The following is a 15,820-nucleotide window of genomic DNA, read 5'->3' on the forward strand; positions in this document are numbered from 1 at the left end:
ATTGAGGACCCAACATTTTGGTTAAAGACTGGGGGCAAAAAAGGGAAACAATGTGAACAGGACCTATTCATTCATGTCAGTGAAACGCACTAAACTTTGGAACAAATATCATATACATATACCTTCAGTTAGCAAAATTTACAATAACTCTATTGGAGAGACCAAGTTAAGGTTATTTGGGTGCTGGTGACTCAGAATTTCTCTGCTTAGTGATCTATGTCTATGAACTCAGGTTTAGTGTTGATGTCAGAGTAGTCTATGTAGTAATGTTTTGAGATTTCCATACTTCCTAGTGTTCAAGATTTTTTAGGATGCATTTACGATACAGCTCTTGAATTGCCTTAGCAAGCTTAACTATACCTTAACACTTTTCATTTAATTGTTCACATCAAAGTAATCCCATATGATTTCATCTGCCATTCTTGCCTGATAGGAGGGTTCTTTACATTTTCTGCTGGCTCCCTTATATTCTGCTGATCCCCTAGTCTGTTCCTCATGACAAACCGGCAAATGGGATGAAGAAGGTAGGCAGTATGTTATTCCAAACCTGGAATGAATTTGGTGTATATACAGATCTTTCCTATTGGTTTAAGCCTTTTTCTAGTGAAACCCATTTTTCTCCATCTACAGATTATCATGGAAAACCAGATGTGCATGTTTACGAATATATGCCATGCCTGTGTGCATTGCTATCTTTTTTCAAAGACCCCTGGCTTCTTTAACTGACCTTTATTTCATGGGCATCATGTTTATGGGTTTAAGAGGGGCCAGAATTTGGCACAATGTGTATTTCAATTTGGCAGAAAGTATAACTGTACTGATGAAACTATCTTTGCTGTGATACTAAACAACAAGAACAATGAAAAGACTTCTGATGTCTTTTCCGATAACCAAATCATTACTCTGCACAAAGATGTTTCATTAAAGCAAACAGTGGGAAGTCCCATGCTGAAAGAACTCACTGCCAGAATAAGAGAAGTGTGATTTCTGTTTCCCATTTGCTGCCACCATCACTACACATCACACTGGTTTGTGATGTAACTGTCTCGTGTGGAACTCTGATAGAATTTTATCTTATTTAAAGTGTTTGGAACAGAAGTCTTCAGAGAAGATGTCTGACCTCGGTTCTCAATCCAAGCAATACATTTTCACTTGTGGCTCTGGTCTGATGCGGGTTTTAAAACAAACACAATGAACAAAAAAGTACAATTTACAAGATATTGACAATAAAGATGTAAAAACCTTTTTACATCTATAGATGTAAAAGCATTTTCTAGAGATGGTTCAAGAACACAGTTATTCTAATCTTTGTAGGTTTAGGCTGTGTTCAGAGTTCAGGTTCAAGCCCAAACTGGTCAGATTCAACTATTCAGAGAAGACACAAACCATTAACAAGAGATGTGGCTGTAAACGTTACATGTTTCACAAATCAGAAGAGCAAATGACTGAAACTAACTTCCCATTATTTTAATAGGAAATGTCATAAAACTTGATGTTATTCCGAGATTACCAGTAACAAAGGTCATGTGTGAACCAGATCTGGGAAATAGGTCTCTTCTGTTCTAAGCTGAAAACCACATAGGAAGTTAAGATTTAAGTAAATAAAATCCTCAGTTAATGGTAGTCCTGACTTAAGATTCAGATTTGGACTGCTGTCTATTTCATTTTAGATGTAAGTCAAAGTGAAATTGGATCCAATCAGCATTGAAGTTAGTAGGAGCCTTTTCTTGTTTACTTGAATAGGCATGGCAATAGGCTTTTAAATAGATTGATGTGAAATCTGTCTGCCCCATTTCAACTTTAGAATTTCATCCATTCTTTCATTTTAAAATCTGAATTCAGTTCTGATTTCATCTTGCAAAGAAAGAGGCATATTATCTGACATGGAGAAATCAGCCATGGAAATACCCACCAGAAATCTCATACAAGAGTAATAACCCTGATGAACTACCACCATGTTAGCCCCTGGCGGGCTGCCAACACAGCTCCCATTGGCCAGGAATGGTGATCCACAGCCAATGGGAGCGGCAGTCACCTGTACCTGCAGAAGCACAGGTAAATATAGCAGTGCCGGCCCATCAGGGGCTAACATTGGTGAACTGGATCCGGCCTGAGGGCCAGTATTTGCCCAGCCCTGTCATAACAGAAGGTGATAAAATGCATAAAATTTCTGTGACACTCAAACTCAATGACTTCGTCAACATTAACATATGAATTGACCTTTTCTTGGAACCGATTTTTTCCCTTTAATTTAAAAAAAAGATTCTTCAAAGATTAGACTTGAGACTTACAAACTTCTGGAATGCAGCTTTTCAAAGACTAGCAAAATATCCTCTGAGACAGAACCCAGTACCCTGGAACTCAATTAGATTTTGACCTTCTTCAACAAGAAAGGATTGGTAGAGACACATTGTTTGCTACTTGCTTCAATTAAATTGGGACCCAAGAGAGACAGATGAAGAGATTCAAAGAAGAGAAATACAGTTAACAGAATTGCATTCAACTATCAGCTTGAAATAAATCTTATTTACTTTATTCACCCACTACATTAATAAAATATGCTACAATTTACTCAGAAATGTGACATTTAATTAAGTTTTGAGGATTTAACATTTGAAAAGAGTAAGAATAAGGTTTTGTTTTTGTTTGTTTTAAGTGGGAATCCTGAGTTCTAAATTCTTTAAAAAACATCATGGTCCAAAAGTACACCTAGTCAACACGAGAATCAAAAACCCTCCTGGGTTAGCTTGAAAAGCCTAAGGCACAAGCATAACACTTTAAAATTACTTCCTGCTGCAGCATGGCATTAAAGCTGTGACACAGAAACACAGATAGTCTTTGATTAGATCCTTTTATCTCAAAGTGCACAATTTGATTTTCACAGAAATTATACCACAGAAATACCTTTCTACTAAATCACAGTGTGCCAAGATTTCAGCTATCAGGTAATGGAGCCCAAATGAAAGCGATATCAACTACTGTGGCACAGGGTTCCCAGACAGCTTGTTTTTGTTTTGTTTTTAATAAAAGCTAAGAGCTTCTCTCATTGCTCCCTCCCCTCTCCCAGAAGTTCTAATCTTTCTCTAGACACAGAATAATCATAAACATATGAGGATGGATGAAAAAGGCTGAGATTTTCTTCATTAAATATTAATTTCGGTCCCACATTTATAGGCAGTGACACTATTGAAAGCTGTGGCAGAGCCCTGTCTGAAAAACCTGAAATCAGAATAAATAGACTGAAAAGATTATTGATCAATGCCCATGCACCTATCTCATTTATTTCCAGTATATCCTTGGCTACAAATCGTTTTTAACCTTTTCTTGGAACATTAAAAAAATTAAAAAGCTAACAAAGTACATCATTATTAACAATGCTGTTAAATGCCTAAAGAAATAACCTAGGGAGAACTCATTGTCAAGTATGTTTTATGAAACCTTGTTAAATTTTCCTAATATAATTGCACTAATACCCCCTTGACAAAAAGCCCTTATGGAATATAGTGCTTCCTTTATACAATAAAAAAGACTAATTTAGCTTGTCACAACACAGAACTGAGTTAATGCAGAAGTCAAAGTGTGCTCATTTGAATTATTAAATACAAATATTGTATGATAGCATGGCTGTTCTTAATATCCATTGAATTTGCTTCCCTTGTCATGTAATGATTATGGATATTTAATGTGACTATATGAATAGAGAGCTACTACCCACCTTAAAATTATTATAGAGTGACATTTCATATCAGCCATTTTAGCATGTTACAGATTTGCAATAAGGAGGCCAAATATTTTATCATTATAAGATTCCGGTTCATTAGAGGAAAGTACTTCTTTGTCTTTTTGTGAGTGTATTTAATAGCCATTCTTTCAATTAAGAGTTGGTAGTTCTGTTTTTTTGGTCTATAAATTGCAGTCTTCCGGCTCCCTCTCAGTATGGCGAAACCACTGAAAAGTTTTATTAACTGAAAATTATTGCTGGACTGTGATTTGTAGTGAATCTAGGCTGGCAGATGGTGATGATGATTGGTGGAAGATTCTTGTGCAGAATAAGATGTTTCCTCCTGCTGAGTAGCAAAATTAATAAATACCTGAAAGACACAATGTAAGAGGACTTATCATATAGCAATCATGAACAGGAACTTTTTGTCTCTTTTGTGACTTTTTTAGGCCACTTTTATTAAGAAAAACAGTAGAAGTCCTTGTTCAGTGAAATCTCTTCAGAGTTACAGCTGAACTAGAGCAGTTGGCAAACAAATCACTCTTCCCTTTTACATCTTCAAGTCAAATAAAAATAATGATAGAACAGTTTGATATGATAGTCCGTATGACTATCCTCTTTCCTTGGGAACACTGGATTTTGCTTGAATAAACTGAATAAATTGAATAAACTGAATAAACAAATCTATATTTCAAAAAATATTGGGGAGGGGGCCTGATCCTGCTTTCATTGACTTGAATGGCAAAACTCACAGAAACTTCAGTGGTACAGGCCCTGGCCTAGAAATTTACAGCTAACATTTGTGTTGAACGCTGATGTGGGCAAACATCTATTTGAATTCCCCATGTCTGTTCTATTCAGTTGGGACCCCTGATTGTTTCCTTTTCACTTACATTCATAGGAACAGGTTTTTTGATTATTCAGATATTGGAGGGTGACAATTCTTAACTTCCATAAGAATATTCACATGCAAGCAAAAGTATTCATTTAAGAGCAAGTATTAAGAAGTCAGTGTTCTGCTGTTTAAAATTTTTACGTATTCAGCCAGAGTGCAAAAACAAAACCATGTGACTGAGGGCAGCAATCACTCCCCATAAATAATGGAGAGCCTGAGTGAACAGTCCAGGAAAAACCCATAGGCTATTTGTTTGTATAAATTATTCACTGAATAATTGAAGTAGCAGGAGCTGATAGATTAATACAAATCAAAGTCTGTTCATGAATGATTTGCTCTAGAAAAAAAAGCTAATCTCACACAAATACTATTCATAATTAATATCCTGACCAGTTTGAATTCACAGCATTTTCAGAATATGCACAAGAAGTTACATCCCTAGCTGCTGTAGCACAACACTGGCACCCAGGAATTTCATGATCATCATCATATTATACATAGTGTAAATGAACAATTTCATAGGCATAAGCAGAGATCCCTTCTTTCTGCGTATACATAGGTACATGGATTGCAAATGCAAGCAAAATGCATAACGTTTGCTTCAGAGGGAAAGATCCCAATCACGTCCATAAAAGCAAAAAGTTCTTTAGTTATAAGATTATTGTGGCTCATGAATCACTCTAGGACAGTTCTTTATAAACTATATTCTACTACATACATAATGGAGCGGCACAGCATATTCAGAAAAAAGAAAGGCAACATATAGGAGGAACATACCTGCTCTAAAGTGGTTTGGCTAATGGAATAATGTTTGATTTGTAGTAGAACTTTATGTGTCTCTAAAACTTTGAAGAGCTCCGGTAAGCAGCCCCAGCTGTATGGCACACGATACTCCTGCAGATTAAGGTGCTGGCCCTTCAAACGAACATAAATAAACGTAAATGAATATTCTGATAGCTATATTTATTTTCGATCTTCAGCTGCAAAATATGATTTTGTAAGGATATACCAGAGCTTGATTGTAACATAGTAAAAGGTACAAGGTGTGCTTCAGAAAAGATCATCCTGTTTCCTCAAAGCAATCACAGTGAAATTGAAAGACAACTGGCTCTGCTGCTGCTGAGATGTATTTTTCCTATCAGTTTAAAGTTAGAGATGGCCTCAGACCAAAACCATTGATTCATATACATAGGAGAATGGAAAGCATTTGAGAAATCACACTGAAATCAGAATGTTACATGTTATATTTACAATGGCCAAACCAAAACCTCAAATCACAACCTCACCGCAGACCAAAACGCTACAGTTTGGATACATTTTCAGAGACAGGTTTTTACATTACACCCATAAAGTAGCCATTTTGCATATGAAAATGTATATTTTAGTCTATATTTATGCATGAATACACATTTTGGAGATAAGACAATATGGCAGTGTTATGTTTGAAAGTGTTACTCTTTTATAATGTTTTCAGATCATACAATATAAGCAAATCCAGAACACTTATTGATAGAAGGATCAGACCAATTGACTTTTTCTCTGTGACTCTGAAAAACAGAGGTCCTTCAGGATACAGTACTATAACCACCTGGCTGTAGGCACTGGCAAGATTTGAGAAAGAAGAATAAAGTTTGCTTTTATTAACTAATGGGTACTGCAATCTCTCTGTCACTATCTCTTTCTCTCGCTATATAGATATATCTACACACATACAATCAATTGTCCTATGGTTGCCATTAGCAACACAGCTAGGAACAAAATGTGTGAGTTCTACATCAGCACTATTATATAAACAAATGGCTGAGTGCCTGTGAAAATGAAAATCTCAATACATCTATGGGCTTATCATAAGGCTAAGATATCACACAAATTTATCTGAATGGATGAACTAAAGAAACGAAAAGAAAAATGAAAGGAGGGGTTAAAATGTCTCGAGGGAAAATGCCTAACATATAAGTGTATCTTTTGATTATGATGCCCAATTCCTTGCATTAGTTAAGCCTCAGAAGAATTCCCCTAATTTAATTCTGAATTCAAAGAGACAACTAGCTAAGAAAGGAGAACAAAGTTGTAGCAAAACATTTCAATCAACTATTAAAATATATATGAGAGCTTTTTTTGTAGTGACATACATACATAGTAATTGTCATCCCACAGTCAAGAGTTATCACACAATGATATGTGAAATACTACAGCATTTCCATATGCTTAAAATAGAAGGCATCAGAGATATTTTAGATGTCATTGTGTGGTAGCTGAGGGCAAATGCTGATTTTTTAATGGTGATTAATGCAGTAAGATCATCTGCCTGCCATTTTCTATGCACTGTATTGACTGGGAGAGGACAAGGGAAAATATGGACCAATTAACTTATAAGTTACTTCCATTCTCTTCAGAGAACATAAGATCAGGCCCTGTGTGCATGTAGTAGGAACTCTGACTCTGTAAATACAAAAAATAATAAAGAGAATTGCAACTCATGAACTAACAACATTTGCTTATGTTGCCAAAATGAGCCTACTATGCATCCGGGGTTAATCTGCACTATATTGTGGGTGACAATTTAACTGTTACACACATACCAATTAAAATGGGTAGCCCTACAGATCTGGAAAAAATGAGAAACCACCTAGTTTATTAAAATGTATCTTTTGTTAATGAAAGAACTTATCCTTGGCAACTGCTGTGAACAGAGAATTTCAGACCTACCTTAAACTGTGTTCCTGGAAAATGTAGCTTCAGACAGTCCAAAATAGCACTGTGGTAACTTGTTTCTTTGCTAAGCCAAACCTTGACTGAATAGCCATCTCCAAACCTGAAAACAGTGAGCAGAGACACAGATTGCATGTTCTGTTCCATAAAGATGAGACAAATGCTTAGTTAAACTGATTGTCATACAATGTTATCAAGTAACAGCATGGGTACCTATTGTATTATCATTGGGATTTTAATATTATACTGTCGTCAAGCACACATTGATAACCAGAAGGAAAAGATATTGTCAATTACATTGATACTCTATAATGTCACAAAACTCTATTTGTAAAGGAGAGCATGTCTTAATGACTATACAACTTTGAACAGTCAGTGGAAGATGGCATTTGTTACTAGAACCAAATACAGAAAAGGAAGGCTGGAAGGTATATTTTTCCTAGCAGGAGAGAGAAAGTATAAAACTGTGGATTATCACAATTCATTGCATTTACTGAGGACTTGCCATGGAGAAGCTCAAATGTTTTACAAACATAGGTATTATCTCTATTTTACAGGAGTAGAAAGAAATGCGTGGAGTTGTTCTGTGTTTTGTCAATCACAAATCACACTGCTGGGGGGAATTCTGCAATTTTACTATGACTCCAAATGCAACAATTGCATTCCTCTCTCTGGACACATTTCATAATCTGTAGGTAAGTCAAGTTTTGAAAAAGTAACAGACATTATTTTGATTAAATATATTATTTTCTAGCAATGTATGTGGAATGTTAATTTTATACATGAGACATATAAGTGATGAAAGTCACTTCTGCAGTATCATACGTTTGCTCATGATCATTTTTAAATACTTTAAATACTTTCAAGTGCTTTTCCTGCTCCAAAACAAAGTCTATACACAATCTTTACTCAAAATCTCATCCTCCTTTCCTAGGATTTGGTTACAAAAATAACATACCACACACAATACAATATCAGTTAACAAAACTTCTACCCTGCTTATCTGTTCCTATGTTTCCTATCTCAATATTGCTCAGCCTATACCTTAATTTTCTCTTCCAAGCAAACTACTCCCACTTACCTCACTTACGTCAGAGGTAATGAGACATTACCTGTCTAAATGAATCAGCTGAACCCACTTTCTCTCATGAAGCTCAAGGCTGGTTAACAGAGTTGAATGTTTAAAACAAACTCTGCTATAACACTATGGCACAGAGTCCATTTCTGGATTATGTCACCTTCTACTGCTCGGTGCTAGTGAAATTTCTACAGCACACAAGCAGATGGTAGAGACAATGACAAATGGCTGGTTCTTCTGAGGAAAAAAATCCTTATTTCACAACGTCCCTGAAGAAACAGACAGTTTCCAGTCATAACTCACAACTCTCTGCAGCCTCACTGTTATGGGAATGAGTGAGCATGACGACAGCAGCAGAGTGCCAGATAGCTCCATGTCCTGCTGCACCTTGTGTCAGCTGGGATTGTGGGTCACTGACCCATAGTATGTAGTAAGACCTTCACAGGTCCACTGAATGAGAGTGTAGGGCACAGCACAGACACCCAGCCCAGGCTACAAGGAAGAGGACAAGCTCTTGTCCATGGTGAAACCCCCTCACTGCTGAATGTCTCCTGCACTCTAGATTACTTACACTCCTAAAACCCATATCCCCCATGCCATTAAGATAATATGAGTAAATTGTTCTGTACCTTTCCTCCTTTACATTTAGAAAAACAGTACTGTATGCCCTGGGTGCACATTGCATGAAGTGAACACACAAAAAGGAGTGCCCATGGATATCACCACCTAAACCCTCAGCTCAACCTTTCATCAATAGTCTGAGAAAGAAAAGCAACAAAGATGAAATGCTAAAGCATAAGCCTTGGATTCAGGAGGTGTTTTCCCAGATTCATCACAGATTGCCTATGTTCCGTTCAGTATAACCCTTCACTTCCAGATGACCCATTTTTTCCATGAAAACATGTGGATAATAATAATAATAATAATAATAGCTATGGGTATATCTACACTACAGCATTATTTCGAAATAATTAATTGGAAATAAGTTATTTTGAAATAACAAGTATACACACAAAATGCATTTCGAAAGAGTGTTTTGCTATATCGAAATAGCACTTCCACACTGAGTGGAGGCTGAATTGCATTTAAGGCCGGCGGGAACCAGGTCCGGTAGGGCACCGAGTCAGGAGTTACTTTGTGTGGTTGCTGCCCAAGGCTATCTGAGGCTTGTGCTTAAAGGGACCCCTCCTGGACAGCCAGTTCTCAGGTTTCCCTGCTTGCTTGCCTACCTCGATGAGGGACAGCAAAGCATTTTGTCTCTGTGTGCTCTGGTTGCCCTCACTCAGGACATCACAGCACTCTGCAACATTGAGCCAGAGCTGCCCCAGGGCACTCTGGTGCTTCTCATGGACATGTTGCTGAGAGCCTGGAGGTACTGTCTGTAGGTTGCCATCCGGGAGGTCCATCAGTACCGGGGTTGTCAGTAACCAGGAGGCCCTGCGGGAGAGCTTCCACCCTGAGGAGCACTAAGAACTTCCCTGGTCTGCCCCACTGGGGGCTTGTGCCTCATTCCTCCCTCACGTCCTTCCACTTACCCCTCCCTAGCCCCCCTTCCTGATGTCAAATAAAATACATGTATTTTCATGAACACAAACTCTCTTTATTTAACAAAACTGGGGGGAGGGGGATGAAACTCTGATGAGACTGGGGAAAGGAGAGGAGAGGGGGAAACCTGGGAGGAGGAGGGAGCTGGAAGGAGGAAGCAAGGGGAAGAAGCAGGAGGGGAAGGTCAGGAGTGAGGGTCTCACCGGACCAACTTGATTTTCATGCAAACCTGCTCCTGGGTTCGCATGTGGCCTTTGGTGACTAGGCTGGCAGCTATCCTGCCATAGATGGCTGTGTTCCTCCGTCTAGTGCAGAGATCTTGGATGTTGGGGGCATCCCCCCAAACATGAATAAGGTCCATGATCTCCACTCTGGACCAGAAAGGCGCCTGCCTTCTCCTGGCCCTGGCAGGCTCCTGGGAGCTGGCAGACTGCTCCTGGGGAGTGGTGTAGGGCTGGCTGCCAGTGGCTTGTTGGCTCATGTTTTGGGGCCACTGGGTCAGGGACAGTGACTGCTGGCTCTGGGCTGGCAGGCTTGGAGCTGGCACAGGCACTGTGGCTGGAGTCAATCCCTTTAAGGGCTCTGGGGAGGGGGGAGGGAGAGGAGTGTTCTTGGTTGAGGCTGGAGTGGCCACCAGGGCACCCTGGGAAGGCTGGAGGCCCCCTATTTCTAAATAAGTGTCTATACAGCACTTATTTTGAAATACCTATTTCAAATTTGGCATTATTCCTCATGGAATGAGATTTACCAAATTCGAAATAAGCGTTTTGCTATTTCGAATTAATTTTGAAATAGCAGTTTGGCTGTGTAGACACTACTAAAGTTATTTCGAAATAACAGCTGTTATTTTGAAATAACTTTGCTGTGTAGACATACCCTATGGGATTTGCATTAGGCCACATCTTTAGCTGGGTGAAGCCACGTTCTTACAACTACAAAAGAGCTATGACATTTAATAACAGCCAAACACCTAACCAATTATTTCAAAAGTATAACTCCACTATTTTATTAGACTGGAGAATCATATTGTAGGAATGTTTGGTACAAAGGCTACATAGCAAACATGCACTGAAGAACCCTAAAATATAAGTGTGTATATCTTTTTTTAAAAGTCATCACATCACCCCAACACTGCCTGTGCTCTTTTATTTTTTCATTTTGGTTTTCCATTTCATTTGGACCCAACCATTAAACAGTGTTAAAGTGAGCAGGAAAAAGTAACATGTCATTACATAGTTTTGTTCAAATGCGACACTGCCCAATCTGTGCTGTTGATTGCCAATCATACTTTGAGTAGCATGAAGTAACACAGAAACATGATCACAGGAAAGGGAGCCAGAATACTAGAATGAAGAGCAGCAACTGGCTGATTTCCCTTGCAATGATTTGCTTAACGTAATAGACCACTAATTAAATCTTCTAAATACACACTATCAACACCTCAGAAAAGACAATGAAAATGCAACAAAGATACGAATGTTACCAAGATTCTGCTCAGTCTATACACAGAGGTTTTATGGAGCAGTCTTATAAAATGAAAATATTTCATGTGCGGTGAAGTTTGAAATGCAAATAACCTAAAATTCTGATTAGCACAGACAGAGATCTCCACAGCTCAATGTAGTTTTTAGTCCTGAATGGCATAAGCACCAACATGGGAACAAATAAAAAGCTTTCAAAGATGGGAAATATTTCTGGCTAGTCAAATTATGCACCTCCTATTCCATGAATTCAGGGTAACTGTGGCCATCTCCAACATCACCCTCCTTTTGTGGAGGGAGCCAGCTACTTGCTTCCTGTAGCAAAGTGAGGCAATGGAAATTGAACTGAATTTTTTTCCTCTACACGTTTTCCTCTCTCATTCAAGTGATACAATTAATGCAGAAACCCAGAGTGGAATTACACAGGCCACCACATTCCGGTTTGATGAGCACTGCTAGGATCAAACCTTTACTACCTAACAACTCACGACCTAGGGAGGGAAATATAAAAATTAAAGCAGCATCATTAGAGCCAGCAAACCTGTTCACAGCCATCTGTTCCCCTCTCTTTGGCATTGCTCAGGAAAGGTGTTTTCCATTGCTACAACAGACACCGTTTCATCAGTTTAATGTCGTCTTCATTTGTTTTCAATCTTGCCTTTTATCCCAACCAAGCTATTTGTTTAATTTGGACTTTGAGTAAGGCCAGCGGGACTGCTTGTGGGAGTAAAGTTACTGCCCACAGGATGCTTATTTTGTAAATATCAATGATATTATGGGGCTGGGCAGAGCTCTGTTCTCTTTGGGTACATCTACACAGCAACATTATTTTGAAGTAACGAGCATTATTTCAAAATAACTTAGTCTGCGTCTACAGTCGAAATACTGTCAAGCTGGAGGACTTCTTACTCCAATTCCTGTAACTCCAATTCCCATTCATTGTATGAGGAGTAAGGGAAGTCAAAGGAAGAGTGCTCTATTTTGCAATAAGTGCCAAATAGAGTTGCTCTGCCCCGGGCTGCCTGGAATCAGCCTCTGATCAGTTTCAACAGGCTGAATCTGGACGCCAGTTCCGACTTACATACAGATTCAACTTAAGAACCCCAGGCGTCCCCAAGTCAGCTGCTGCTGAAACTGATCAGCGGCTGATTCCAGGAAGCCCGGGGCAGAGCAACTCTGCCTCGGGCTTCCTGTAGTCAGCCGCTGGTCAGTTTCAGCAGCGGCTGACTTGGGGACACCTGAGGCAGAGCAGCTGGGGTGCTGCTGGGTTGCTCCAGTAGCGCCGCTCCCCGGTGCTACTGAACCAATCCACCAACACCCCAGCTGCTCTGCCCCAGGTGTCCTGATTCAGCCGCTGCTGAAACTGACCAGCAGCGGCTGAATCAGGATGCCTGGGGCAGAGCAGCTGGGGTGCTGCCGGGTTGGTCCAGTAGTGCCCAGAGCGGCGCTGCGGGACCAACCGGCAGCGCCCCAGCTGCTCTACCACAGGCATCTGGAGAAAAGCCTGGACTTCTGGGGGGGGCGTACTAGCTGCGCCCCTCCCCACCCAGCAGACCAGGGAGACGCGGGCGGGGGACCAAGATGCACCGCGGTCCTGCCGGCCGGCTCCTCTGCGGCTTTGCTCCGCGTCTCCCTGGTCTGCTGGTCTGCTGGAGACCAGCAGACCAGGGAGACGGGGAGCAAAGCGGAGCAAAGCCGCGGAGCACGCCGGCAGCGGGACAGCTGCGGCGCGTCTGGGCTGTCCGCTGCCTGCGTGCTCCGCGGCTTTGCTCCACTTTGCTCCCTGTCTCCCTGGTCTGTTGGTCTCCAGCAGACCATGGAGACGGGGAGCAAAGCCGCGGAACACGCCGGCAGCAGGACAGCCGCGGCACATCTGGGCTTTCCGCTGCCCGCGTGCTCCGCGGCTTTGCTCCCTGTCTCCCTGGTCTGCTGGTGACCAGCAGACCAGGGAGACAGGGAGCAAAGCCTCTGAGGACGCTGGCAGCGGGACAGCCGTGGCGCGTCTGGGCTGTCCGCTGCCTGCGTGCTCCCCGGCTTTGCTCCCCGTCTCCCTGGTCTGGGGAGATGTGGAGCAAAGCCGCGGAGCACGCGGGCAGCAGACAGCCCAGACGCGCCGCGGCTGTCCCGCTGCCGGCATCCTCAGAGGCTTTGCTTCCCGTCTCCCTGGTCTGCTGGTCTCCAGCAGACCAGGGAGACGGGCAGCAAACCCCGTTCGTAACTGCGGATCCGACATAAGTTGGATCCGCGTAATTCGGGGACTGTCTGTATTCCAAATACATATTTCCTTGATGTTGTGCTTGCTAGTTTTTTTGTCTCTGTCTGGAAATATATACAATTAAATTAGCACTGTCTGAAAGTTTGCTTGTGAAAAAATAATGTGCACACTTTATCTCTTAGTATGAAACCAGCTTGATAGATATCTTCTATTGCTTCATGGAATATCAACAGATTACTTAAAGAACTACAGTCTCAAACAATAGAGAATTGTTGGTATTTAATGTCTGGAAGGGAAACAATAAGCTACATCCTTTAGAACATCAGCCATATTTCAAGGATGTAAAACAGCTCCTTACTGTAATGCTTAACTGTTGGCTTTAATTCATGTTCACTTGTACACACTGGGTGCAATTTTTCTTCCCGTAAGTGAATAGTCATTATGGGTGCAAGTCGGCCCACTGACATCAATTAACACTAGTCACATAAACAAAGTAACACTCCTAATTGAGGGTTGAATGTGAATCTTCACACAGTGCATAGTAAACCTGTGGAATTCATTGCCAGAGAATGCTGAAGGCCAAAAGTATAACTAGGTCTAAAAATAACTAGATAATTTCATGGAGTAAATGTCCATCACTGGATACAAACCAGGATGGTCAGGAACACAACCCCATATTCTGGTGTTCCTAAGCCTCTGCATGCCTGAATCTGCAACTGGATGACAGGAGATGGATCACTGAATAATTGTTCTCTTCTATTCACTCCCTCTGAAGCATCTGGCACTGGTCACTGACAGATGACAAAATACTAGGCAAGATGGATCATTGGTCTGGCCCAGCATGGATATTCTTATGTAATAAAATTTACAAACAAATACACGTGTTCAAAAAAGAAAAAAATTGAGGTAAGTTTATCTATTAATAATTAAAACGGATGAAACCACCACTTCAATAATCTTGCGAATAAATACAAAAATGGTGCCAGTTGCTTATGTGTTTTGGTTATTCAAAAGCGTAAGAACCTTAGTGTTGCTGAAAAAAACTAGAGACTCGTGAGCAGGTATAACAATTTTAATAAAATATAAAATCTCTCTCTCATGTGCTATTAGTTGTTTTTCTTTGTAATTCTGTTTTCTTAAGTAACAACAGGAATGGAAAAATAGATTGACACAACACATATATATGTAGTGTACTGGAAATATATTTCATAAGACATGTATGTCCAAACTCTTGATTATTTTGCATACAGTATGCTCCTAATTATCCAAATAACTGGTGGGCATGGATTTTGTTCCAGTAACAGGGATTTCATTCTGCAGGAGGCTGGTAGCTTGTCCCCTTCCTTCTCCTCCTCCTCACAGTCCAACCTGGGGGAGAAGGAGTGTCTCTGCTCTGCTCACTCACTCCAATGACAGCAGGGCTGCTGCGGGCTCCCTGTGCTGCTGCATGCCTGGTGACACCCAATTCCTGGAAGCACAAGGTGCAGGGCAAAGCAGAAACCCAGAATCTGCACTAGGACAAGGAAGGGATTTGGATAATGTGGAGGTTTGGATAATAGAATTTGGATAAGAGAGACCATACTGTATATCAAAGTATCAATAAGTGTATTCACATACAAATGTATACATATATAACCTTCGTATGTGTACACCCTCCATCCCCACCCCATCTCATGAGCCTGATTTACCAGTGTGATACTCTGATCTTACACGTGTGGAGGAATAAAGTGGTGGTTCAAGCTCTATATATTATAGACCAGGCTAGTAGCATGGTCTGCTGAGGTTGCCTGATACTTCTCATTATAAGATCTTGTTTTCAACTTTGCCAACACTGAACCACTTGGGCGACATGCTGGCATCAGACTGAATTTGTTTGGGGGAAAATGCCAGCTAAAATGGTTTGGCCAGTGCCTAGACTAAGGCGAGATCAGAATATGGTGTTTTACTCAGGTTGAGAGAGTCTGTCCACCTTGTCTAGAAAAGCTAGAAAGGTTTTAGTGCCCCAGCTTTGGAGCAGAGTCTTAATATTTGCCAGGTCATGTCCTTTGTGTGAAGGATGTACTTTTTGCTCTCCTCATGAATATCCACTGAAATTTGGCCAAGTTATAAGCCTGTGGAAAACTGAAATGTGCACATGCTCAGTAGAAATTTGGATTTTGGCAATTAAATACCC

At 40.7% G+C, this 15,820-nt stretch overlaps 1 protein-coding gene across 1 annotated transcript in view; it reads right to left on the reverse strand.

Moving 5' to 3' along the window:
* Window positions 1-2,511: 2,511 nt before the first annotated feature.
* ABCA13 (ATP binding cassette subfamily A member 13) overlaps window positions 2,512-15,820 on the reverse strand; it is a 267,673-nt gene continuing 254,364 nt past the window's right edge. The window contains exons 59-61 of the mRNA XM_006136374.5: window positions 7,326-7,431; window positions 5,394-5,531; window positions 2,512-4,091 (exon numbers count right to left, since the gene is read on the reverse strand). Coding sequence (XP_006136436.4) covers window positions 4,002-4,091; window positions 5,394-5,531; window positions 7,326-7,431 — 334 coding nt within the window. The 3' untranslated portion in view covers window positions 2,512-4,001. The remainder of the gene's footprint in view (window positions 4,092-5,393; window positions 5,532-7,325; window positions 7,432-15,820) is intronic.

This window comes from Pelodiscus sinensis, chromosome 2 (assembly GCF_052426305.1).
Source record: "Pelodiscus sinensis isolate ZL-2025 chromosome 2, ASM5242630v1, whole genome shotgun sequence".
Lineage (NCBI taxonomy): Eukaryota > Metazoa > Chordata > Testudines > Trionychidae > Pelodiscus > Pelodiscus sinensis.